This window comes from Acomys russatus, chromosome 8 (genome assembly GCF_903995435.1).
Source record: "Acomys russatus chromosome 8, mAcoRus1.1, whole genome shotgun sequence".
Lineage (NCBI taxonomy): Eukaryota > Metazoa > Chordata > Mammalia > Rodentia > Muridae > Acomys > Acomys russatus.
This window is the reverse complement of record NC_067144.1, coordinates 66,172,957-66,199,744: the sequence shown is the minus strand read 5'-3', so window position 1 is coordinate 66,199,744 and position 26,788 is coordinate 66,172,957. Positions and strand designations below refer to the sequence as shown.

General features: G+C 42.2%; 1 protein-coding gene across 1 annotated transcript in view; it reads right to left on the bottom strand.

Annotated features, from left to right (window-relative positions):
• Usp16 (ubiquitin specific peptidase 16) overlaps positions 1-25,341 on the bottom strand; it is a 33,756-nt gene extending 8,415 nt beyond the window's left edge. Inside the window, exons 1-11 of the mRNA XM_051150175.1 lie at positions 25,196-25,341; positions 18,336-18,437; positions 14,032-14,207; positions 11,779-11,882; positions 10,209-10,312; positions 6,207-6,394; positions 5,609-5,704; positions 3,954-4,084; positions 3,585-3,672; positions 2,350-2,428; positions 1,196-1,287 (exon numbers count right to left, since the gene is read on the bottom strand). Of these exons, the coding sequence (XP_051006132.1) occupies positions 1,196-1,287; positions 2,350-2,428; positions 3,585-3,672; positions 3,954-4,084; positions 5,609-5,704; positions 6,207-6,394; positions 10,209-10,312; positions 11,779-11,882; positions 14,032-14,207; positions 18,336-18,396 (1,119 nt within the window). The 5' untranslated portion in view covers positions 18,397-18,437; positions 25,196-25,341. The remainder of the gene's footprint in view (positions 1-1,195; positions 1,288-2,349; positions 2,429-3,584; positions 3,673-3,953; positions 4,085-5,608; positions 5,705-6,206; positions 6,395-10,208; positions 10,313-11,778; positions 11,883-14,031; positions 14,208-18,335; positions 18,438-25,195) is intronic.
• Between the last annotated feature and the right edge of the window lie 1,447 nt (positions 25,342-26,788).

The following is a 26,788-nucleotide window of genomic DNA, read 5'->3' as shown; positions in this document are numbered from 1 at the left end:
GATCACTCCCATCCTGGAGAGAAAGACACACAATTAAATATTACCTACTAGGATTCCTCTCCCACCACCCAGAGGTGGAGGATAGGAAATGGGATTTAATAAGCAAAGGATTAAGAAAACTTGAAATAAAAAAAATTACAGAATGTTGAAAACCCCAGATTGGGGTGTCACGACTCCTCCAGTGGAGTCTGTGACAAATGATACTGCAGAATCCGAGGTGATGACCTCTACCCAGGAAGAGCCTGCTGGAATGGGTCTGATGTTCCTGCCAGGAGTAACTGATTGCAGTCTTTTTCTTACTTGTTTTAGAACACCCTGCCTTTGTTTTTACTTTCTTACCAAAACTTTTCAAATGTGACTGAGTTGCTAGGAGACGCCCTAACTTGGGACTGCAGCCAAGGGCCATTCAGGTTCCGCTCCACTTGTTATTACAAACATGGCTAAGAATTAATCACCAGTTAATAGTTATATTATGACTTACAAATAAAGTGTTTAAGAAAGCTCCAGATAGTGAAGAAAAGAGCTAAGAAAAAACTGTCTTGACTCACAGATGTTTGGCATAATGAGAGAACACTGACCTTTGATAAAGAGGGCACATGTGCACTGATACCAATCTAATGACAAGAATGATGATTCAGGATTGATGACAAGTTATTACTCTGCATCCTGTATTTTTAATTGTATGAAAAAATATAACCACAAAAAACACCCCCCTACCCAGTTCCAAAAAATGTGTATAAAAGCCTAGCTTGCTTGCCTGCAAAATACACTCAGACTTAAACTCTCCCCTGGGTTAGTCTGTCACTCGCCTATCTTTGCCCACTGACGCTTCGAGAACTCTCGTTCCCTAGGACCTGTACCTAACTAAGGAGGTCCGCGGCATTGGGGGAATAATGTAAAATTACTGTAATTCACTAAACGTTTTAGGGACGCTAATATTTCCCTTGAAGAACCATATACATAAATAAGGAGTATCCTGTGAGGGCGGGGCATGGAGCTACACACCTGTAATCCCAACACTCAGAAAGCTTAGGCCAGACGATTTGGCGAGTTCCCAGCCAGGCAGGGCTACATCTCCCAGGGGACCAAGGGACAACATCGTATTTGATTAGACATGACTGTCTTAGAAGAGACTCAAGACCAGCTGTCCTCAGTGAGTTTAGTGCCCTCCCCACCCCACATGACATCCACTTACAGTCCTGCATTCATCACACATGATTGTACTAGTTAGTTCGCCACCAAAGATGCGGTCCACAAAACTTGGGATTGTCTTTTTCTTTTCATAATCTATAACAACAAAAAAATTACAATTCTTTCTTAAAATTGAGAAAAGTTTAAAACATCTAAATTTTCATTTTTAATGTCCTGCCCATACATATTTTCCTCTATTCATAATCACCAGTGTTGCATTTGTAAGCTGTGAACATTAGTAACATACATTCTACCACTGAGAATATAATTAACACAATCACCTTCTTATAAACACACACACACACACACACACACACACACACATTAATGTTCATATCTAAAGTCTATTAATAAGAAACAAACTGCAAGCCGGGTGTGGTGGCGCATGCCTATAATCCTAGCACTCGGGAGGCAGAGGCCTCCCTATCGATACTTTTGACATGTTTAAAGTCAGAGAGTATTTTACTATATAGTCATTTAATTTTCAAAATACAGGAAAATGTCTATGCATCACTCAAGTGGTATGTGCTCAGGTGCCGGAGAATACTTTTACAGCAGATGTGCCGGGAGGCACTGCTTTGTTACTAAGCAGGCTCTACAAGAAGCCGCAGAGGCAGAGCTGCTATGAGGTGGCAGGAACCTGAGCTTTAATACTGAATCCCTTAGTCACTGTGGCTGCTTACATGTTACACAATTAAATAAAAATCAAATGTAGCTCTTGTGTTCATCAGTCGTGTGTTAAATGCTCAGAGGCTACATGTAGTCAGCCTGAGCTAGAGTAAGATTCTGTCCCAAATCCTTAACTGACACACAAGAGCTAGTCCAGCTTATGACTAGTAATCAGCTATTGATTAGTAAGACAAGTGTCACTCACTTACTGTTTGTTAATTATAATTAGTTTCTGAAAATAAACCTGTGATCTATCTTAATTCTACCTTTATAAATCTCAACATATTAATATTTAAAAAGGATGTATACAAATTAAACTTTTCCTAAATATTTACCACTGTAGGACTAATTAATTTTTAAAGCTCAATGTTGACATGGATAAACCATATTTAAAGTGATTCTGGGTTTGAAACATATGTGCCAGTAATCTTGTTCTAAGGTACAGAAGAATTCAACTATAGTGTTTTAGTTCAAAAAGTCAGACATTACCTTTAACTTTATTTTTTACTTCTTCATCCAATTTTTCAGTAGAATTACCAAATGCTTTAAGAATTCCTTTACTCACTCTCTAAAAGTAATAAAATGAATATATATACACTATTACATTTTAAAGTTATTTTCCTTAGGAAATATGTAATAAATTCAAGAAAGGATTAAGATGTAGCTCCCAAATTTATGAAGATAATCACATAATTTTCAAAATTAATTCAAGGAGCTAAAATAAATTATGCCAATTAAGCCTATAAAGCAAACTTCTGAATACAGGTGTGGTCTTGACATTTCAAGACCTTAAACCTATTCAGCACGGATTTGTAGAACATGCTGCCACCTCAGGAAAACACTGAGATACTTAGTGCCAGCGAGGCCACTCCAGAGCCAGAACCAGCTCCAACATGTACTGTCCTGCTGTGTCATTACTGAGTAACTTGAACTGAGCATGGGACATCTCTACATCAGCCCACGGAGTAATAATACTCTACCTCATAAGATGGCTACAAGAACTCGGTAGAAGTGCCCGGTATCAGTAAAGAATCAAACAAGTTATTACAGCTCTTACTAGTGTAATTAATTAAATTCATTCCTCCAAAATACACTATATATCCTAGTAACTAACAAAAAAAGGTTTTTGGTAAAAATCGTCCCTACTACTAAAGTGAAAATACTTCCCAGATTCAACACTTGAATTACAACACAGTCAGAGAAAGAGTGAGCTGCAACAGAGACTACGGGGAGCAATGGTTTCCCAGTGTTCTGCGCCTCTAGTGGTGGAGCCTAGTGTAACAGAGCCCTTAAAGGTGGTGTTGCTGCAAGCATCCAGTAAACAAACAAACAAACAAAAAAGCCTCAATTTAAGAGAATAATTTTAGGGCTGGAGAGATAGCTCAGAGGTTAAGAGCATTGGCTGCTCTTCCAAACAAAGGTGCTGAGTTGAATTCCCAGCAACCACATGGTGGCTCACAGCCACCTACAGTGAGATCTGGTGCCCTCTTCTAGCGTGCAGTTGTTCATGCAGGAACAACAGTGTACAGGATAAATCTTTTTTTTTTTTTTTTTTAAGAGAAAGAGAATAATTTTAATCCTCTTCACTTATTCTAATGAAGAAGCATATTGGCTGGAAAACCTTGTATAAATAAGTGTCTAAAAGCACAGTGGCCTCTGTGACTGGCTGGAAATGTCAGGCAAGCCTGTGAGATTACAGTACTGGGTTCTCAGAGTATGCTAACTTGGTGTTCTTCCGCTCTCATCCCATCCAGTAGGTAGCGAAGTAGCTCCTGGCTGTCTTGTTGCTGGTACCCTTTAAATCGTGTTGCTCTGAAGAACAAAAACAGAAGAAAAGAAAGGCAAAGATGAGTTCACCACATTACAAAGCTAATTTTAAGGTTTTAGGATTACATCCAAGTAACAGCATCGTAGTTTTCTAAAATTTGTGTCTACTGTAAGAATACCCCAAGCAGCTTAATTATTGCAGAAAGCGTGTTGCTTTTAAATTGGAATGCAATGTGCTTATTCCTTTGGCTCTCATGCTATCAGTCTAAAATGTTTTCCTCAGCGTCTTCCTGACCCACTGAAAGCACAATCAAGTGGATACTCACTTTTTACAGACCTGAGAAAAGAGCTCTTTCGGCGTCACAATTCTCTTTTTGTTCTCCTGCATTTCATTAAGAAACTGGCTCATGGCTAACGTAAGAGGGCCTGGAGGCTCAAGGTTTACTTCTAAAGGTGCCTGAAAACAGGAATAAAAAGTATTTCAGTCAAACATTAAAATCATTTACTTAACAAAATGTTAACTAGTCAGTGATACTGATGGAGGTACCCAGGGCGAACATCTGAAGTGTGCAAGATACAGAAACTCTGTTAAAAAAATGTTAGCCCTGTGCCAGTGGTTTAACCTCAGTGGTTAAAGTACTTGCTGTGCATAACTGACAACCTGAGTTCAGTCTGCAGAACTGTATAAAGGTGCAAGGTAAGAATCCACTCCATAAGCTGTCCTCTGCCCTGTGCACACCACAGCACAGGTACACATTCATACCCCCAACACACACACACAAATTTTAATAAGCTTTTAAAAGGAAAATTGAGCTCTAATTTAGTTTTAAATGGATAGGAACTTATTACCTAAGAATTGAGAAAGCCAAGGCAAAATATATTTAACAACAATGCATAAGGTAAAATTTATTTGGCTACATAGTCCTTAAGTCATATTGAAAGATGTTAAAAACAATAGTGCAGGGACTGGAAAGATGGATCAGAGGATAAGAGCATTGGCTGCTCTTCCAGAGGTCCTAAGTTCAACTCCCAGCAACCACATGGTGACTCACAACCATCATGTCCTCTTCTGTCATACAAGTATACATGCAGACAGAGTACTCATACACATAAAATACACACATGTATATGTACATACGTACATAAAGCAACAGTGTAGGCCGGGAACGTCACAATTATCAACATTCCTAAGAGGGAGGTAGAACACACACATACCAAACAAAACAAAGCAACAAAAACAAACAAACCCAAAAGCCCATGGCATACTCATAGCAAATGTAAGGTTCTTGTAACAGCTATTAATCCCATGTTGTTTAACTTAGACTGAAATAACCACAAACAAAAAGGCAGAGATAAATTTTAATTCCTGAAAACAACTTGGAATATGTATATTTACAAAGAAGATATTCAAAAGACAACCTTTATTTATTTTTTTTAACATGTATTTATTTTGTGTACAGAAGTCCATACACATGCTGTGCTGTGGCAAGTGTGAAGGTCAGGGGGAAAAATCTGGATAGTCAGTTCTCACCTTCCACCATGTCAATCCCAAAGACTAAACTCAGATCACCAGGTTTGGCAGCTAGTGAGTTTAACCATGGAGACATGTTTTTCTGAGTTAATTATGTTAATTTAAAAGTCTGGCTTAGCATGGTGAGATACCCTCCATCCCAGAGCTTGGAAAGCCAAGACAGAAAGCATGCCAAGATTTGAGGTCAGGCTCGGATACATAGGAACTGTCAGGTCATCCAGGGATACACAGCAAGAACCTATCTTAAAGCGAAAACAGAGATGGGTGTAGTGGCACATGCTGTTAATCCCAGCACGCTGGAGGCAGAGCAGGAGGATCCTGAGTTCAAGGCCCGCTTGATCTACACAGTGCATTCCACTACAGAGCTACACAGTGCGACCCTGTCTCAAAAATTAAAAAAAAAAAAAAAAAAAAAGAAATAATAAAAGTTAAATTGCATCAAATACATACTGTTAGTGCCAGATCAGGTGGCTCTATTTTTACAATTGTTCCAGACATTTTCACTTCTTTCAGTAGTTCCCGAAGCACTGGGGTTTGTGACAAGTTCTGCAATGCAGGATGGAAACAAAAGGGGCAATTATACAATCAAGCCATTCAAACATTTAAGTGTTTATTTTAGCAAAACATAAAGCTATAGCCAACACTGCAGCCTTCATTTCATTTGTAACTAGGGGAGGAAATGCTACAGGACGCTCTTCTGCATATTGCTGATGGGATTAGGTTTGAGCGCACACATCACTGAGCGGCACTCTCCTGCTATGACTAGGGCGGACATAGCTGTTCCCACATCGCAGCAGTAACACTCACAACCACTTGCTACCACTCCAGCTACAGACTGCTTTCTGTCCCAGGCAGCCCTGTGCTTCCCTGATGTAAACTCATGCTTCATGAGAGCAAGGCCATGACTGCTTGAAACTCCATCACTACCAGTGCTCACCAGTGCTTTATTGTAAGCAGTCAATACTTGTTACATTGAATATACAGAATTTACACAGAGAAGACACAACTTTCAGCTCCAGAACCTGAGGATATGAGAAAACTTTGTCACCTGCATAACTGCATTGAAGAAACAAGTATTTCCCAAATTACTGAGTCCTTTCACGATGATCTGGGAAGCAGAGTCCATAGGAATATTTTCTTTAGTCATGTTTTCTGATTTCTCTCTCTCTTGTTCATTTTTACTCTCTTTCTCCAACTTTTTATTTTCAAGTTCAATGTGTTCATTATCTTTCTCTGCTATAAAAAGGATAAAAAGAAAATTATCAGAGTATAGAATGTGCCTATGTTAAATGTAAAGTTACATTTAGAACACTGTAATAAGATTTTTTATTTTAACTGTTATCGATTATTGGTATCCATTTGACTGATACTTAATAAGTAGTGGTAAAGTCATAAAAGAAGCAACAGACATTCAGAACTGGTGATATAACAAGTTTGGCGAGTGTAAAAGTAGCATATGCCTTCCCTTTAGGACATAAATATTCTCTACACATGAGTATATCTTACCATGTACAGCTAGACCACAGAGCAATGTGAGCATAATATGTCTAAGTGGATTCTACTAACCAAAACCTAATACTAGCAATAAGCAACTGTGGCTTGAAGAAGATATTTGTCAACACAAGTAGCTAAATAACAGGCTTAAAGCAAACACTGTGTACCATGCCAATTCATTTAATACTCAGGAAGCATCTAAGAACCTGACAGAAAAATGTCACAAATGCTGGGTGATAGTGGCACTCGGGAGGCAGTGGCATGTGGATTTCTGTTGAGTTCAAGGCCAGCTTGCCTGGCAAACATGAAGCCTAGGGTTTGAATCCTAGCACCTCATAAAACCGAAAGGTGGTACTGCATGTCTGTAAGCCAGCACTTGAAAGGTGGAGACAGGAGGATCAAAAACTCAGTGTCATCCTTGACTGCATAGAAGGTCAGTAAGACTACATGAGACCCTGCCTCTACCCTGCCAGGGTGGCACACACCTTTCACCCCAGCGTTTGGGAGGCAGAGGCAGGCAGACTTATGTGAGTTCAGGGCTACCCAGGGTCACAAAAGACCAAGATCTCCAAAACAACAAAACACAACCTTTGCCTAAAAGCCAGTGTATATGTATTCATTTTACTTAACAGATAGACTGAAATTTTTCTATTGCAAATACACCACACTAAATATAGTTAAGTCTATAGGCATTCCTGGAAACATGGTGCCCACACCAGCCAAGAAATCAGGTAAGTAATCCTCACTCTCTTCCTTCCTGTCCTCCAATTCCAATGCCCTAGTCTTATACCCAGCTTTGTGGTAGGCCATCTGCCGTGGCCTCTCACTCCCAGGAGACTACACTGACCTTCTTGGCACTCCCAGCTTTCCTGCCTCCTGTCGACCCTCTTAGCACCATCCCCACCTCACCCTCCTCATTCCTTTGTGTCAACTCCCAATTCCTATAAACATGATCCACGGTGACCACACCTGACAGGGTCTCAGAAACACTCCCCGTGAGGCAACCCACAACCACCAATCTCCTCAGAGTCCAGGCACAGGGCTTGTACTGGTCTGCACCAGATGGGGGCCCAGTTCTCAGAGTGGAGGTAGACTTATGACCCACTGCACCCATCCCTAACCCAGAAGCTATCTCCAGGTGAACCCAATGGCATTTTTGGAGGTTCTCTGTCTTCTAATGCTTTATCAGCATTCCCCCACCAACAGGTCCTTTGAATATCTATTATGATTTCTAGTTTTCTGTCTTTGAGATTTCTGTTATGTGGACATGTGTGTTTTGCATCTATATATGTTGTTTCTTACGCTTTTCCTTTGTTTTTGGTTTTTTTTTTTAATGTTTGTTTTGTCCTATTCCAATTTGTTTTTTGTTTACCTTATTTTATCAATATCCTTTAGATTCCTGTTTGTTCTGTAAGGGGAGAGAAAGATTTGGATGGGAGGAGATATGGAGGGAATCTGAGTGGGGTTGAGTGTTGGGAAACAGGAAGCTGTAATCAGAATATATTGCATAAAAAAAATTATAGAGGAATTTTAATTCAGAACATGGCTGCTCTGGCAAGAGATCACATCCAAAGACCCTCTAGGTCTATGTGATCCTGCTGGAATACAGACACACCTTTACTCCCAGAAGACAGAGGCAAGTAGATTGCTTGAGTTCAAGGCCAGCCTGGTATAGAGCAAGCTTCAAGTAAAGAAAAGCTTAGGTACTCGGTAGACAGAGGCACACATCTCTGAGTTCTAGTCAGTTCTGCTCAGGCAGTTTGGTTGAGTTAATAAATTGTGAGGCAGTGCAGTGGAGCTGAGTTCACGGCAGTTCAGTTCATGGAACTCAGAGGCAGTTTTTACCAGCAGAGTTTTACAGAGAGGTTGAAGAGAGAACACGCTAGACACTGGTGAAGACAGAAGAGCCAGCGAATGAGAAGGAGCCAGAAGAGTAGAGCAGACCGCCAAAGTTGGTATGTGTTGCAGAATATTTGATCCCAATGAGAATCCCGAGATTGTGAACTGTAAAAACCTGTTTCTAGTTGTGGAGCGGCTTTAGCACACAACTTTTAATCCAAGAACTTTCTGTTTATTGTAAACAGGTGATTACGGGTGTGGCTCAGCCAGCCCTAACACACCTTTATTCCAAGAATTTTCTGTACACAGGATTTAATAAAGTTAACCCTAGGTCTAGAACCAGAGTCAGAAACCAGCTGAGGAAGATGAAGCAGAAAGGAGGGACTTTGAGGGACGAGCATTTAAGAAGCATAGAGGAGGAACTCCTGGGCTTTTGGCTTTTTCCTCCTGGGCTGGCAGCTGAGCTAACAAGCTTTTAGCTTTTAGTGTTTGGCTTCTTCCATCTTGGATGTGAGCTCAGTAGAAAGGCTTTTTTCTCTGGAACTTGATCTGAAGAGGAAGGCCAGCTGGATGCTTTCTCTGCCTCTCTGAACTAGACTTTCACACCAGCATCTGGCTCCTGGATCTATTGGTAAAATTGAGTGTTTGGGATTTTTGAGGGTTTTTTTGTTTTGTTTTTGTTTTTGTTTGTTAACAACATGTACGAGGCCAAGCAGAGCAATTGAGTAAGAAACTCAGAGAAGCCAGATTGAATCAGTCAGCTTTGGAGAGGAGTTTGATCTAGAACAGCCTAGTTGAACCAGCCAGCCAGAACTAACAAAACAAGACAAGAAAGGGTGAGCTTATGGGTGAGATGGCACAAGCCTTTAATCCTAGGGAGGCAAAGGTGGCAGATCTCTGTGAGTTTGAAGCCAGCCTGGTCTACAAAGTGAGTTCAAGACAGCCAGGGCTATTATGAAGAGAAACCCTGTCTCTAAAAATGAAAGAAAGAAAGAAAGAAAAGGATGAGCTTATTCAGCAGTAAGTCTTAAGGCTGAAAACATTATAGGCCTAGGTTAATAGACAGAGGCAGTAAGCCTTGAAGTTGACAATTGAATCAGTCGAATAAAAAATATAAATAGAGAAAGAAAAGCGTTATCATTCCCTGCCTGCCCCTGCCCCCCCCCCCCCCCCCCGCACATCCGCTCTGGGCCACAGTTATAATAGGACTGTGTCTACTTCCTTTGACCTTCAGTGACCTTAGTCCAGGCCCCTTTTCATATATGACTAGATCATTTCTTATATTCTATTTAATTATAACACCAAAAATAGCTTCTCAGTTTAAAATGAGTCATAGTTAATATTACCTGCTATTTGCAATACTAGAGGTAACGAATTAATGAAGTGTGGGGTCAAGCACCTGTAATCCAGTAAACAGAAGGCTGAGGCAAGCTACTCACAAACTCAAGGCCAGCTTTATCTACAGAAAGCTGTGGTCTCAGAAAGCAAATGAATGTCTGGGCACGGCTGTGCATACCTTTAATCGCAGTACTTCAGAAGGAGAGACAGGAGGATCAGTGTGAGCTCAAGGCTAGTCTGGTTACACAGAGAGTTCCAGGGTAGCCAGGACTACATACACATAGACAGACACTGTCTCAAAAAGAAAAGAATGAGTAAATAAAAGCAGCTACACAAATCCAACATTGCCATGTCTATTAAGAGAGAGCTATTGTCTTACCTGGTTTTGGAGTCGTGATACTAGCTTGTTTTCTAACATAATCAACCACTTGGCCCAATCGGTTTGAACTACAGTATTTGATTTCTTCATCACACTTGTAACACCTATAACCAGAGAAGAAAACTGACAAAATGACAACTACAAGAGGGAAAGACAAGTCATTTAACTGTCAAATTATTCTACTAAAGATAACAGGAGTACGGCTGGCAATGGCTCAGTGGATAAAAGTGCTCACCTCAAAATCCTGACAACCTGAGTTCAATCTCCAGAACCAACCGGAGACAGCTGATTCTGAAGTTGCCCTTTGTCCTCACACATGCACTGTGCCCAGGCTGCACAACAGCCCTCCCACTTGTCCACACACATTACATACACAATAAGCTACAAAATGTAGAGAAACTGAAAATAAAAAACTGCTTTCTTAAGGGCTGGAGAAACAGCTCAGTAGTTACAAGCATGTACTGTTTTTCCAGAAGTCCCAAGTTAGGTTCCCAGCACCCATGTTGGCCAGCACACATGACCTGTAACTCCACCTGTGGGAATCCTGTAGCTTCTGGGCCCTGCAGGGCCCTGCTCATGAGCCAAATCTACACACAAATATAAAAGTATACAGAGTTAAAAATAAAAAATAAAGCTTAAAAATGTGTTAATACAACTAGGTGTACATCACAAGTCTGATTTATTAATAAATTCACCACTATTACTGCTACACAAAAGTACAGAAATTGCAAACACAAGGTACATCATTAAAATCAAAAAGTGGATGATGGAGGTGCACACCTTTAATCCTAGCACTTGGGAGGCAGAGATAGGTGGATTGCTGTGAGTTCGAGGCCAGCCTGGTCTACAAAGTGAGTCCAGGACAGCCAGGGCTACACAGAGAAACCCTGTCTTGAAACACCAAAAAAAAGTTTCATTTATTTATTATTTATAAAGTATTCTGTATCACATATACAGCTACACGCCAGAAGAGGGCACCAGATCACATTATAGATGGTTGTGAGCCACCATGTGGTTGCTGGGAATTGAACTCAGGACCATTGGAAGAACACCCAGTGCTCTTAACCTCTGAGCCATCTCTCTAGCCCATAAAAGTGAGGTTTTTTGTTTGGTTGGTTTTGGGGGGTTTTTTCCGAGAAAGGGTTTCTCTGTGTAGCCTTGGCTGTCCTGGACTCACTTTACAGACCAGACTGGCCTCGAACTCACAGCAATCTGTCTATCTCTGCCTCCCGAGTGCTAGGATTAAAGGCATGCGCCACCACGCCTGGCAAAAGCGGTTTTTAATGAAATAAAAATCAGTTAGTAATGTTAAAATGTAGGAGACGTAACATAGGGGTCTGACAATGGTTTGTGGAAACTAATTATCCTTCTACTATATTCTCATTTATTTGAAGTTTGTTCTTGGTATCCCCATTTTACACTAAAAACACCACCACAAGAGAAAGAAAGAGGTGATGGTGCCTATGTCTTCTATGAACTTGTTTTCTGTCATGCAGTACTGAGACAAAGCGGTACAAGTTTCCTTACTTGTTTCAACAGCTTCACTCTCTAGTATTCTAGACAAACTCACCAAACGCTCCAGTTGTCCAAACTAAGCACCAGATAGTGAGGCTCAGACCTTGGTGTCGTGTAGTGCTTCAAGGCATGCTGCTCCTGAGAATCTCTGCCACAGCCCTAGGGAGTCATAATGAGGAGCGTCAAAGCCAAAACCTCACCCAGTTCATCTGTAACTCATCACAGAGTACAGAAGCACTTTAAGAGTGTTGCCATCTATGGTTTCAAACATAAAGTATTGGGCTAGTGACGATGGCTCAACAGGTAGAACCTGAATGTGGTTCCCTAAGGCCCTAGGGGAGAGAACACATCTCTCCAGCTGTCTGCTAACCTGCACTAGCACCTGGGTATGTCCATCCCTACTCACACACACACACATATGCACACAAAAAGAGATGTTAAAAAAAAAAAAAAGGAGCCTCCAGAACACCTGGATTTTTTTTTTAAACTTAAATATCCATAGGCTACTGAGGACATTCAAGGAAAAGGGCATTTTAGCACTAAAATCACTCTTCCTTTTCAGCTACTTGTACTTTCTAGTCCCCACTAAAACACATCAACACAGTGGTAGTACATTTGCCTTGTGTATTAAGACCCTGGTTCTGTCCCCAACACACACACACACACACACACACACACACACACACACACCTAGGACTAAGACTGAAAATCTAAGTTGATGAATTATATCAATATCAAAGTTTTAGCTATGGCATTGCATCAATTTTGTAAAATATTACCACTGAGAGAAACTGAGCAACATTTATAAGAGTACATGTGTTAACTTTTAGGACTGTAATTACACTTGAATCTGTAATTATTTCTATACAGTTTCAACTTTTAAATAATAATGGGGTAAGCTTGGGAGACGGCTCAGCTGCGAAGAGTACATAGTACTCTATAGCTCAGCCCCAGAACACACACACCAGGTGGCTCACAACTGCCTGTCACCCAGTTCCAAGGGATGTAACAACCTCTTCTGGCTTCCATGAACATCTGTATTCAGGTGTACATATCTACCACAGACACATACAATACACATAATTAAAAATAAATCTTAAAATATTTATTTTTAGAGCTGGGCGCAGTGGTGCATGCTTTTAATCCCAGCACTCAGGGAGGCAAGTGGATCTCTGTGCCTTCAAGGCCAGCCTGGTCTACAAAGTGAGTCCAAGACAGCCAAGGCTACACAGAGAAACCCTGACTCAAAAAACAAAAACAAAAAACAGGAAAAAAGAAACTAAGTGAAAGAAAGAAAGTAAGATAAGTAAACAGTTTTATAAAAATAACTTCAACAAGATATTATTTCTATATAAATACTACCAAATGGCTAGCCATGGAGGATACCCCCTAACTAGCTCCTGAGCTCCAAAAATTATTTGTTGTTTGGTATTGTGCCATGACCACAGCTGTATACCTCCATATCCACTCTTCTTTACTTTTATTATCTGCTTAAAGGATGGAGCAAAAATTGGCTGTCTGTCTCATCTTCCAGGAGTCCAGTTTCCTAATACAAACTTGCTACCAGTTGGGCATGGTGACTTTAATCTCAGCACTGAATAGGCTGAGGCTGGCAGACCTCTGTGAGTTCAAGGCCAAGTCTGTTCCACACAGGGAGTTCCAGTCCAGTAAGAGCTACATATTAAGTCCCTGTCTCAAAATAGAAAAATGATAGGATAGACAGATAGACAGACATGCCACTGTTTAATGGCCTGGGCTTTACTTAGTGCTTGGACCATCTCAGGAGGCTGCTGATACATAGTAGTCAATGAGATGCTCTGGACAGATTCCTGATCAGGCCAGAGGACCAATGTCCTCGTTCCTCCAGCTGCCTGAAATGTAGCTTGGTACTGACAAGAACCCAATCCTCCCATCCCCAGAATTATCTTCAGTGAAAGGGGGCTGCCTTGCTGAAGATTACAACTTCTCTCCAGGAGCAAGGCCTGTTCTGCACAGGCACAAACACATAGTCCTTTTCTTCTATTCAGGACACAGGCCAAGGGCCAGAGTCACCCTGCAACCTACTAATGCTCTGTTGTGTTTCTTCATCTCCTTCTGCCTATCCCTGCTCCCTCACTGTTACAACCATGGTACCTTAGGGAACCCTCCGAAAATACCAACATACAAAAAGTTTTAGTCTCAGACTCAGCTGGCCAGAGAGCATGATCTATGAAAGCTGGCGTTAGGCAGCCAGACTGTCTGTGCATAAAACCTACTAAAGCAAACTCAGAGCTTCCTAAAATCTCACGCTTATTAAGTCTAAGCATACCTGGTGGCCACATTTAAGACACAGCCAAACTGAAGGGTCTTCCACGTCTTCTTCAGGTTTATCTTTCACCTTATTGTCAGTCTTACAGTCTTGGCAGATATTCCATTCCACATTCACTAAAGCTTTTTTCAAATTCCCTTGTTCCAACCCTTTTCTCAGGTGCCTGCACATTGGTTCTATTGAAAAAAGCAAAGAAAAAAAAGCAATATGTAATATTAAATTTGGCTTTTTATTATTAATATTGAAATGTATCCAAACTTCAACATTAAATTTACAAGTGAGGTTTCAGACTATCAGAACACCCATCATTCTGTGTGACATTTGAATATTACAAGACTGTTTGAAAGCCAGGTGTGGTGGCGAACACCTTTAATCCAGCACTCGGAAGGCAGAGGCCGGTGAATCGCTGTGAGTTTGAGGCCAGCCTGATCTACAAAGCAAGTCCAGGACAGGCAAGGCTGCACAGAGAAACTCTGTCTCAAACAAACAAACAAACAAGACTGTTTGAGAAAGGTGTCGGTCTGTGTGTGGTTGTGGCAAGGAAGGGCTCCATCAGCTGAGCTCTATGTCCTCAAACACTGGCTCCAAGGAAACAACCACACTGGTAGGATGAACAGCACTTTCTTATTTCCTTTTCTCTTTGTGGTACTGAGGAAAGGCCGAAGTCTCACACACTGGACAAATACTACCACTAAGCTACACCTAAACTCTTCTGAGAAAGAAAATCAATTTCATAAATCTAAAATTGATTTTTTTTTTTTAAAGATTTACTTTTATGTGAGTTCGAGGCCAGCCTGGTCTACAAAGTGAGTCCAGGACAGCCAAGGCTAAACAGAGAAACCCTATCTCGAAAAACAAAACACAAAACAGATTTACTTTTATTTCTGTATATATGTGTGAATGTGTGTGGGTAGGTGTGTATGCAGAGCAAGCCCAGAGGCCAGGACAGTGTTAGTCCCTTGGAGCATTTGTGGAAAAACCTAGGTTATGTGGGTACTGCAATCCACACTCCAGTCCTTATGCCTGCATAGCAAGCATTCTTAAACACTGAGCCATCTCTCAAGGACAAAAACCTTATTTTTATATTCTAAATATAGTCATATCTACAAATCTATTTCCTTTTATCTTGTTCTTTGCATTAATAAAGCCTTTTATCGCTGGGCGTGGTGGCGCACGCCTTTAATCCCAGCACTCGGGAGGCAGAGGCAGGCGGATCACTGTGAGTTCAAGGCCAGCCTGGTCTACAAAGTGAGTCCAGGATGGCCAAGGCTACACGGAGAAACCCTGTCTCAAAAAAACAAAAAAAAAAAAATAAATAAATAAATAAATAAAATAAAATAAAAATAAAGCCTTTTATCATATATCCTTTTTAAACCATTTAACATGGTCAGGGTTTGGCACACCCATTACAGGCTGGATACTATGCTAGTTCCCAGAGAACCTAAAAGTAACCATGTCACACCTTTTCCTTCTTGAGTGCTCACATTCTATCAGGAGCAGAAACTAAGGCAATTTCTCAAGTAAGAATTTCTCAAATTGATTATCCATTAGAAAAAAAGTCTAGGGGCTGGAGAGATGGCTAAGAGGTTAAGAGCACCGCCTGCTCTTCCAAAGGTCCTGAGTTCAATTCCCAGCAACCATATGGTGGCTCACAACAATCTATAATGAGATCTGGTGCCCTCTTCTGATGTGCAGACATACATGCAAGCAAAACACTGTATACATAATAAATAAATCTAAAAAAAAAAAGAAAAGTCTAAAGCCAGGTGTGGTGGCACATGAGGTAGAGGCAGGCAGATCGCTGTAAGTTTGAATCAGCCTGGTCTACAAAGTGAGTCCAGGACAACCAAGGCTACACAGAGAAACCCTGTCTTGAAAAATTAAAGAAAAAAAAAAAAAAAAAAAAAGAATAAAAGTCTAATGACACAAAAATTTCAAGAGAAGACAAAGGGAAGTACTGAAAGATACTTGCAGTAATCAAAGTCTCTGATATTGATTTAAATGCATCCTATAAACTGGTTTAAATATATTCATCTCACTTAATCCTTATTATTACCTAGAAAGAAGATACTACTCCTCCTAATGACAAATGAGAAGCCAAGGTTAGTATGTAAGAGCAAATACCTAGTGAATGACTATGCCAGCATTTGTAGTCAGATCATTTTATCTCTAACTCACGCTGAAAACCTCATCCTCAAACAGTGAAAGGCAGTCAGGCTGGGGGTACACTCCTTTTAATCTCAGCATTAAGGAGGCAGAGGCAAGTAGGCTTCTGGTATGTTTAGGCCACTGTAGTCTACAGATGGAGTTCCAGGCCAGCAAAAAATATATAGAAGATCCTGTCTCAAATAAATAGATAGATGATAAATAGATAGATAGACAGACAGACAGACAGCTAGATGATACATAGGTAGATAGGGAAAACAAAAGACCAGCCTCCATATAGAAACGTGTAAAATATGTGTGCTATCTTCCTAAGTGGTAGCCGGACTTGCAACTGGAAATCAGATTGAGGAAAAGTGATTAAAAGGTGTTGGAGCCATTCTGAAGTATTTGAATTGTTTGACAGAAATTACAGTCTTAAAAAGCTAATCAAGTCAAATAACTGGCTTCCTGTCCAATGAACATACATTAAGAAGTTAATACAAATAAAGTCATGAAAATCAAACAAACAAATAAACAAAGACCACTGAATCCCAGTAAAGAAACAGATTACAGGGGACGAATTACCCTTTAAAACATCAAATAAGCAGAGTTTTATAATTGATAACTGTCCAATACTGGTAAAGGTTCAAGAAAATAATCATTTTGTTGTGCTATTGTTCCAAAGATAACACTAATAGTTAAAAAGATTTCTACATCTGCAACAGTAGAGGAAATGCTTCAGTGCCTAACACTAACAGGTATTCAACTCCTCATTACATAAATTAAATATCATTGTAAAAACATGATATTTAGTATATGCAGTCATATATCCTTTATGTCAATAAGACATCATCAACAGTAAATGTGAGGCTGGAGAGATGGCTCAGTAACAGTTAAAGGAACTTGCTACTCTTGCAGAGGACACAAGCACCCACATAGGAGCTCATAAATGTGTGTAAATCCAATTCCATGAAATCTGAAGCTCCCTTCTAGCCTCAAGGCACCAGGCAGACATGTGGTTTTAAAAAACACAGTCAAAGCCAGGCAGTGGTGGCGCACGCCTTTAATCCCAGCACTCGGGAGGCAGAGGCAGGTGCATCACTGTGAGTTCGAGGCCAGCCTGGTCTACAAAGCAAGTCCAGGACAGCCAAGGCTACACAGAGAAACCCTGTGTTAAACAACAACAACAAAAATTTTTTAAACACATAAAACAATTTTAAAAGATGAATGCAGAAAGCAAATGACACATATAACAAATACAATAGAGCCAGACTGATGACCTGAGCTTGTCTCCTGAAAGCTGTCCTCTGACGTCCATATTCACACTATGGCACACAGGCACTGCTCGCTCTCAACACACATACACATCGCACACACATACAATAATACAATCGAAGCTGGATGCGGTTGTACACTCCAGAATCTTAACACTTGGGAGAGAGATGAACTCTGTGAGTTCAAGGCCAGCAGGCATAGTGACAGCCTGTCTTAACGGGCTGGAGAGAGGGTTCCATCACAGTCATGCTCCCTAACTCCGGCTTCTGAGGAGCCAATGCTCTCCTTCAGCCTCCACAGTCCAGACGTGACGCATGAAGCATACACACAGTCAGAAGGCTTAGAGGCATAAAACTGAAACTTAAAAAAGAAATAAATCGGGTGGTTCAGAGTATCTGTTCTTCTAAAGGACTGGCAGTTCTAATCCCAGCGCCCACACGGCAACCCACAACCACTGTGATCTACAATTCCAGAGGCTCTGATGCCTCCCTCTTCCAGCCTCCACAAGCACTACACACACATGCTGCAGACACACGTGCAGGCAAAACAACCATGCACATAATAAAAATAAATAGTAAAACCTTATTACATCACAACACATACATTGCTTACATATCACATAGGGGGCAGGAGAGATGGTTCAGCAGTTAAGAGCACTGACTGCTCTTCCACATAGGTTCGTGCCCCAGTGCCTAAGTGTGGCTCACAACCATCCATAACGCCAGTTACAGGGGCATATGCCCTCTTCTGGCCTCTGAGAGGACTGCATGCACATGGTGCAGACACACATACAAGAAAAAGCATGGGTACACATAAAAATAAATTTAACAGGAAATACTCTTTTAGTATAGTAACAGGATTTAACAGCAATTGGTGAAATATACCTGTAGATTCAGAAGAAGTCTTCACTGGAACACTTTTCCCCTTTGTTCGTTTCTTTCCCATGTTGGCACTTCATGGATTTCCCACTGACACAAAATTACAATCTAGAAAACAAGATAAACTCAGCTTGACCAAAAACAAAAGGACAAAATATGAAAGAAAAATGATTTATATAGTTTAGAAGATAAAATTCAACTAAGCCACATTCAGTGCTGTACATGTCTATTACACTCTACAATTCAAAACCACCACTGGCCTTGACTACCCACTACAGCAGCAAACTAATAAACAATACACTTAGCTGGATAGTATCTTGCCTGAGGTTACCACTCCTTTAGTTGCATTTAATATCCTTGAACACAGGATTTAGCTCCATTCCACTTCCTGGTGCCCCTTTAATCCTTGAACCATATATTTTGTATTTTTCCTTTCTTAGCTTGCTACTGTTGATCAAAAAGCTCTTCCTAAGAGTGACCACTAGACAAAGTCTGTGCTACGCTTTTTTGAGATTTCTTTTGTCAAAGCAATTAATCTAAATCTCTTCACATTAGCCTCAGACAGACTGTTGGGATTCAGATTGAGGACAATCGGCTGATATGTGTATTTAACATACCAAATGGGACTTGGCATCCAGGTTCTCCCAGCACCCCTCAGTCCCTACCTGTTACAAAGCATGGCTGGCATGCCCTGCCCTCTACACTGAACTTTCCAGGCCATGGGTGGGGCTTCCTCTCCCCTAGAGGCTCTGCACTATATAATCCAGGCGTTTTGGTTCATTCTCTCTCCTCTGAGTGAGTGAGTGAGTGTGTGTGTGTGTGTGTGTGTGTGTGTGTGTGTGTGTGGTCTCTTTGTGTCTGTCTGCCTTCTCTGTCTCTGTCTCCCCCACCCCATTCCCACCTCCTCTCTGTATGCCCATACTTTCTTCCTCCCACTCTTCTCTGCCCAACAGCTGACCCCAATAAACCTGCCTTTATTCTTTAATTTGGCTACAATCGGCTCATTTCATTGGCAGAAGAATACCTATCATATGGTGCCAAGACTTGGTGGAGCTGAGTCCCCAGTTGAGCTAACTAGGCCAAGCCAGGCGGGGAGTAGGCGGTGTTGGAGGGGTGTCAGGTATAGCACCACATTCCCCTATCTTTTTCTCGTCTGGCATGACTGACTTTAGAGTCGGTGAGTAATCTGTTCCCAGCCACTGTCTATAAGTACTGGATACTTATTCTGGGTCCAGGACCCAACCATTGGGCATTTTGTGGTTACGCTAGGCTGGACTGTCCATTGTAGACAAAGACAGTCTTTGTTCCATGGGAATCTTCAGATTCAAAGATGTTTGACCTAAAGCTACTCTGCTCTTGACTGTCTGACCCCCAGGGTTTTTTGCTGTAGTGAGTCTTCGGGTTATCAGCAAAGACTAGGAAAACGGACAACCCTGGGTCTAAACCTTGATTGCCAAACCCCAGGGCGGTGTCTGCAGCTAATTTATCCAAACGGGGTTTGTCTCAGACCCAAGGCTACACAGAAAAACTCTGTCTCAAGAAAAAGAAAAGTTCTACTTCCCCACTCTTAATTTTTTTATCTCTGATAAGATGCTCATTGGTTATGGATTAAAATTTATATAACCTGCAACAATATTTGGCTTTAAACTTATAATCAAAGGTTAACTTAAAACACAACTTGGGGTTACTAACTGAAAGTCTGTGCTTAGATAATCTTAAACCACGTGCCATGATTCTGTTCTGGGGTATAAACAACACGTGTTTGGTCACCATCAAACAGAGCCAACAGTCATGCTTCCCCACCATCTTGATTAAGGGCAGGCACATGGCCAGCAGCCATCTCTGTTATAGGAAAAAGCCATCTGAACTAAGGGCTGCCAATATGCCAATCTATATTAAGCTACACAATTTTTTAAATATAATGTTTATCTAACTCCTCTGTCTTTTAAGCTTTAGTTCCTTGGATAAACTAAGCCATACAGAAAATGACAGTGGCCTATAATGATGCAATATAGTAGGGTCAGCAAAGTTGCCAGTCTCTCTAGGAACTGTATCTATAATTAAAAGTTTTATTTTGATACCAAAAGAGCTTCAGTTGAAAATTGTAAAGTTCAAACCTAAAATGGATGGAACCTAAAGTCCTGGTCTCATGAAATCTACTAAATTATTACAAACTGGTAAAGATAATTAAGAAATGTCAGTTGGTAGGCAGCCACCTTATAAATGATCAGATCCTTTAATGTGTTCAGAAATATGTTGGAAGTCATGCTAGGAAATGTGCAAATTTTGTTTTGGTTTGGTTTGGTTTTTTGGGGTTTTCAAGACAAGAGGGTTCTCTGTGTAACAGCTCTCGATGTCCTGAACTCCCTTTGTAGACCAGCCTGGCCTGGAACTCAAAGAGATCCACCTGTCTCCGCCTGGGATTAAAGGTGTGCAGTACCACACCTGGAGATGCGATTAATTCTAGGAATAAGCCTTTTAGCCTCCAGTTTTATGTTTGCAAGATACAGTTTAAAACAAATGACTAAAAACACACAAACTCAGAAGTGCTTGGTAGGTACTAGCTCTCAGGCCTGTCAGAAACCTGCTGAATACGGCATGTAAGATGTTTAAACTTAACCATGACAGATAGAGACTCCCAAATCCTAACAGTGACCCTCAACCGCGACCCCCTGCTGGGGTCTCCACGAAGATATGGGCACAATGATAAAACAAACAAACAAACAAAAACAAACAAACAAAAAAACCCTCCACTTGGATTGTGGTACACTAATCACTGCTGCTAGGGCCCAGCCTGAACTGTACACAAATAGGACACCTGCAGAGTTACGTGTCCCACATTGCCTAAGACAAGGTGAGGTCGGTTTCTCCCATATTCCTCCTCCACAGAAAAAAGTCTCTCATCTTCTGGGCTTGATGCCAGAAACTGCCTCCACGTGTGGTGCCATAGAGACCAGAGGAGCCTGGGACAACTGTGTAGGTAGTGGACTATGGACTAGTCTCTGTCATTTTAATTGACACGGAGGCTGTTCAGATTACAATATATTTTTCTCAGGTCTCTGATGGGTTTGAAGACTAAAGAAAGTAACTTTTTACTATTCCCTTTATCTAAAGGAACTCACTTTACAGTGACTGCTTCCAGTAATCAACCACCGGTGTCTCACGGTGAATAATGGAATAGGAAAAGCTGTAAGTTTATGTAAGGTCTATGGATACAAAAGCTTAGGTTATGAGGATCTAAGAAAGTGTTTGAAGGTCTAAGAAAGTATTTTAAGGTTGGTAAAAGCGGGTTGCAGAGATGGCTCAGAGGTTAAGAGCATGAGCTATTCTTCCAAAGGTCCTGAGTTCAATCTGGTACTCTCTTCTGGACTGCTGGCTCACATGCAGGCAGAACACCGTGTATTTAATAAATAAATGAATAAGTAAATAAATAAACCTTTTTTTTTAAAAAAAAGGTTGATAAATACAAGTTTGGAAGGTTGGATGATGGAAAAACTTAAATGGTAATAAAAAATACTTTAAGGTGTATAAAAGGAATAAAAAATGCTTCAGATTTCTTCCCCTCACTGTGCTACTACTGCATTAGGACTTCAAAGTTCAGCCAGTCTTGGTGGCACACACCTTTAATCCCAGCACTCAGGAGCAGAGACAGGTGAATCTCTGTGAGCTCAAGGCCAGCCTGGTCTAAAAGTGAGTCTAGGACAGCCAAGGATACATAGAATAACCCTGTCTCAAAAAAACAAAAACAAACAAACAAAAAAGACTTCAAAGTTCTGAGCTTTAACATTTACCAACGGAGTTCTGATAAGCTATAAGTCTAACTCTGGTAAAACCTTCCACTGTACAATCTACTTCATAGTTAAATCTCAAGATTTTAAATTTCCTTTAGTATAGACTTTACAGGACAGTGTAAATGCTTTTCACCAAAGTCATTTTACTGTAGCTTTTACTATGACTCAGAGGCGTGAGTCCACTGCCTTCTCTACAATGTGGATTTAAGTACAGACTACAAACAGTAGTAATACTAACATATCTAAAATTTATCTTTTTATAAACTTAAAAAGATTCTTATAAGCTTTAGGGAACGCACTCGAATCAACCTCTCATAGGTTAAGTGGACTCCAGACAAGTACTGTCAATCAACAGCCTGTTTTCCTCCTCCACTTGCCTGTTCCTAAGGGTGGGCTCCATTCCCCACTTTCTTGTCCTGGGACCTCTCCCCGATCCAACTACCAAGACCATGGGCTAAAAGTTTCAAATGTACATCCAAGAAAAAAATGTTCTCCCTAAATTCTTTAATTTTATCTTCTGCCTCCAACATAAATATCTGTTCCAGCATCCTGCCAAGTCCAGGTGTTTCCTCAAAACCTGCAGTCAAGACAGCTCCAAAGTGACTATCTACAGATGCTCTGGTTCAGCCTCCGAAAGCGCTTAACTGGCCCTTCATGTCCCTAAGCCCAGATGGTCCTGCTGAGCTTGGACAGCAGCCTGCTCTTTCTAGACCTGGCCAATAGTCCAGCTTTTGGACCTCCAATAAGGATGACCCAATGCCAGGAGGAAGTAGCCATAGACTATCAGCAAAAGGCTAGAACGTTGGGACTCAGACCCAGGGCAAGCAGCTGAGGGGCCCTATTTAACATACAAAAGTGGGCTTGGCCTCCAGGTTCTCCCAGCATCTCTCAGTCCCTACCACAGGACATGGCTGGCATGCCCCATCCTCTATCCTGAAGTGTAATCCAGACATTTTTGTTTCTCTTTGTTTCTCTCTTTTTCTTCTCCCCCGCCTCGGGCACCCACCCTCACTGTCTCCCTGTCTCCATGGATGACTTCCCCGGCCCTGTTCCTTGGGACTGGTGAACACATCCCGAGAGCTGCCCCCCAATAAACCTGCCTTTATACTTTAATTTGGTTTGAACTGGCTCATTTCATTGGTGGAGAATACCTATTGGACAAGGGCAAAAAGCAGCCACATTCTTCACCAAGAATGATCTGTATGCAATATACTAAAATTCTTCTTTGAACCCTCTTGAGCTTGGCCCCCCACAGTTCAAAGCACCCTCAGCACCATGCTCCTACTAGGATGGCCCAGTAAGCCCCACTTAATGCATTCCACTGCTTTCCTAATCCAAAGTCCCCAAATCCACATTCCTCCCAACAAAAAGCACAGTCAGGCCCATCACAGCAACACCTGGGTATAGCAGTCCCTAGTACCAACTTCTGTCATAGTCAGGGCTTTATTACTGTGAAGCGACACCAAATCCAATGCAACTCATAGACAGGGGGAAAAAATGTACTTGGGGCTGGCTTACAGTTTCAGAGGTTTAGTCCATTATCATCACGGTGAGAAGCACTGAGGCATGCAGGCAGACATGGTGCTGGAGTAGGAGCTGAGAGTTCTACATCTCGATCTGAAGGCGGCCAGGAAGACGTTCTCATTCCACACTGGGTGGAGCATGAGCACAGAAAACCTCGAAGCCCACCCCCACCCGCAGTGACACACTTGCTGCAACAAGGCCACACCTCCTAATAACCACTCCCTGTGGGCCAAGCATTCAAACACATGAGTCCGTGTTGGCCAAAGCTATTCAAATCACCACACACTTTTTAATTTTTATTGTTTGCTTTTCAAGGTTTCTCTATGTAGTCCAGGCTGGCCTCCGACTCACAGGGCTTCAATAAAACTTTAAGAAAGCATACACTAGCTCCCAGCGGCTTAGGGAGGCAGAGGCAGGCAAATCGCTGAGTTCGAGGCCAGCCTGGTCTACAAAGGGAGTTCAGGATAGCAAAGGCTACAAGGAGAAACCTGGGTGGGGGTGGAGGTGATAGTACCAGACAGATAGATTAGATAGACAGATAGATGACAAATAGACCCAAAAAGAGATATCTAGATAGACAGACAGATAAGATAGATACAAAGAGCCAGGCATGGTAGCGCACGCCTTGAATCCCAGCACTTGGGAGGCAGAGGCAGTCAGATCGCTGTGAGTTCGAGGACGACCTGGTCTACAAAGGGAGTCCAGGACAGCCAAGGCTACACAAAGAAACCATGTCTTGAAAACAAACAAACAAAAATAGATACATAGATAAATAGATAGATAGGACCTAAGGAGAAAAGGTACAACTTCAGGTGAAAAGGAAAAAGGCAGACAAATAACTAATCATAAGCCTGCAGCTGTGAAGACAGCGCTTGAAAATCTGGTTTTAGGAATGCAGTTTCCTTTGAGAGAGCAAAGGAAAACCTGAAAGCCAAATTTTAATTAGGACAAGCAGTGAACCTGAGAAGAAGCTACAGTAAAATTGCGACAGCTATGAAGGCAACTGACGAGTCGTGGGAAAGGGTGCTATAAAACGTTAATACTCTGCAGGCACTGTTCAGGTGAGTTTTCAGATAAGAATTGGCATCTTGGACCGACTACTCACTCGCAACACTGAAACCAAAACTACTGTTGTCCGCTTTCCTATCAAGCCGGCTGCTCGCCTTTCTGCCCTCCTGGTCTTCATCTTCTTATGAAATGCCACCATAAATACGTATGGAAAACCCTCTCCGCAGGTTTCTCTAAAACGTGGCTTTTAAGTTTGCGAGTAGGCTGTCCCCCACAGGTGACAGAGCCAGCTGCGCTTACGAACCACATGGTGTCAGTGGGCGGCCCCGGAGCTCGCACGCCAGCCACCCTGCCACCTTCCCGGCGCTCGCCGGCCCTACCAACTGCTCCGCGCCCACGGGGCAGGCTGGGGTACACAGGCCCGGGACGCCGGCCCCGCGACACACCGGCGGTCCCTGGGGCGGACGGCACTCGCAGTCCATGAGGTCGCCGCGCCGAGAGCGGCGTGACGGGCAGGCCGGGCGAGCGGCGGCCAGTACTCACCCGGGGCGACGGCGCCCATAACTGCCTCCCTCGACGGGCACGGAGCCGTGCCGCCAGCTCCGCTTAACCCTGGTGACGAACAGAGAGCGACGCGGTCGAACCAGCCACCCTTCAAGAGAGGCAACTTCCGGAACGTGGCATTGTGGGAAATGGCTCAGCCAAGGGTAGTGTGTCTCTGACTCCTGCCATCCGGGCGTTCGCGTTCTGCCAAGTTTCTGGGCTCCAGTGTTAAGCTTGGAGCTGTTTAATTCCTCCTATACAGTGGCTGTCTATGGCTCAGAATGCCCTGGATGGTTGCTTCTCTTAACTACATTCTTTCTGCAGGATGGCCAAGAGAGCAACTTACAAATGTCTCTCATTAACCCTAATTCTGTCCTATCCACTTATAAAACTGAGTAATCATTCTTCCAACCTCAGCCTTCACCTTGCGGATCTTGCGAAAACTGACAGGAGTTAAAGGAATATGTTACCGTGTAACATTTACAGTTGGTTGATAAAGAACAGTAAGTATACACGTTGTGCCAAGCCTTTGTAAAACAAATTAAATGGATCTCAATAGGACTGTAATCACAGAAAATTACATGTGGATGTCAGTACTAAAACAGGCAGAAGCAAGCAACACAATAAAAAACAAAGCTAGGCGTGGTGGTGCTTTTAATCCCAGCACTTGGGAGGCAGAGGCAGGCAGATGGCTGTGAGTTCAAGCCCAGCCTGGTCTACAAAGTGAGTCCAGGACAGCCAAGGCTACACAGAGAAACCCTGTCTTGAAACCCTTGCATCCCAAAACACCCAAAAACCAAACAACAAAAGCAAAACAAAACAAGAAACAGACACAGACTTGATTGCACATGCGAGGCGGCGCAGTAAAGTAGTTTCAGTGGAAACTACTGTTCTGTTAGGGGGAAGGTTTTATTGTGAATGAGAGCTAGAAAATATTTAAAGGCGTCTGGAATAGCCCAACACCAAGAGAAGAAGAATCTGAGGTGAGAAGGGCCAGGAGGCTAGTGTGGGCTTTGGAATACGTAACAGGTGCTTGCGAAAGGGCACTGAGGGGGCCTGGAGACTACCATGGGCTTTAATAGACAGCCATAGGTGTCTGTCAATGGAGAATCATGACTTTCTGCCAGAGGCAAGGGACATGAGCAGGAGGGAAAAACCTCAAGTTTCTGGGGGATGCTGGCTTTAATCTAACCACCAGAAAACCTTCTATAGTCTAGCTTGAGCTCTTTTCTGGACCTAACATAATATAAATGAAACATTCAAACTTATTAGTTGCAAGATAAGACATTAAGTAGTGCAGTAAGTGGTCAAATTGGCCAGTGTAATGTTTACTAAACTTTGGGGGGTGGGGGGAATTAACCTTCGTCCTCCTTACAGATGTAGCCAATGGACAGCTCAGCCTTCATGTGGGGCCACAAGGGAAAAGGACCCACTTAGTCCTCATGTGACTTGATGAGCTGGGGTGGATGGGAAAGGGGGGCTCCCCTTTTCTAAGTAATGCCCCGGCCCGCCAGGGTTCAACTAACGCTCGGGAGGAGAATTTTCCTGCATGGAGACAGAACACTAGACACGAAGAAGGGGGCAAGTCTGCAT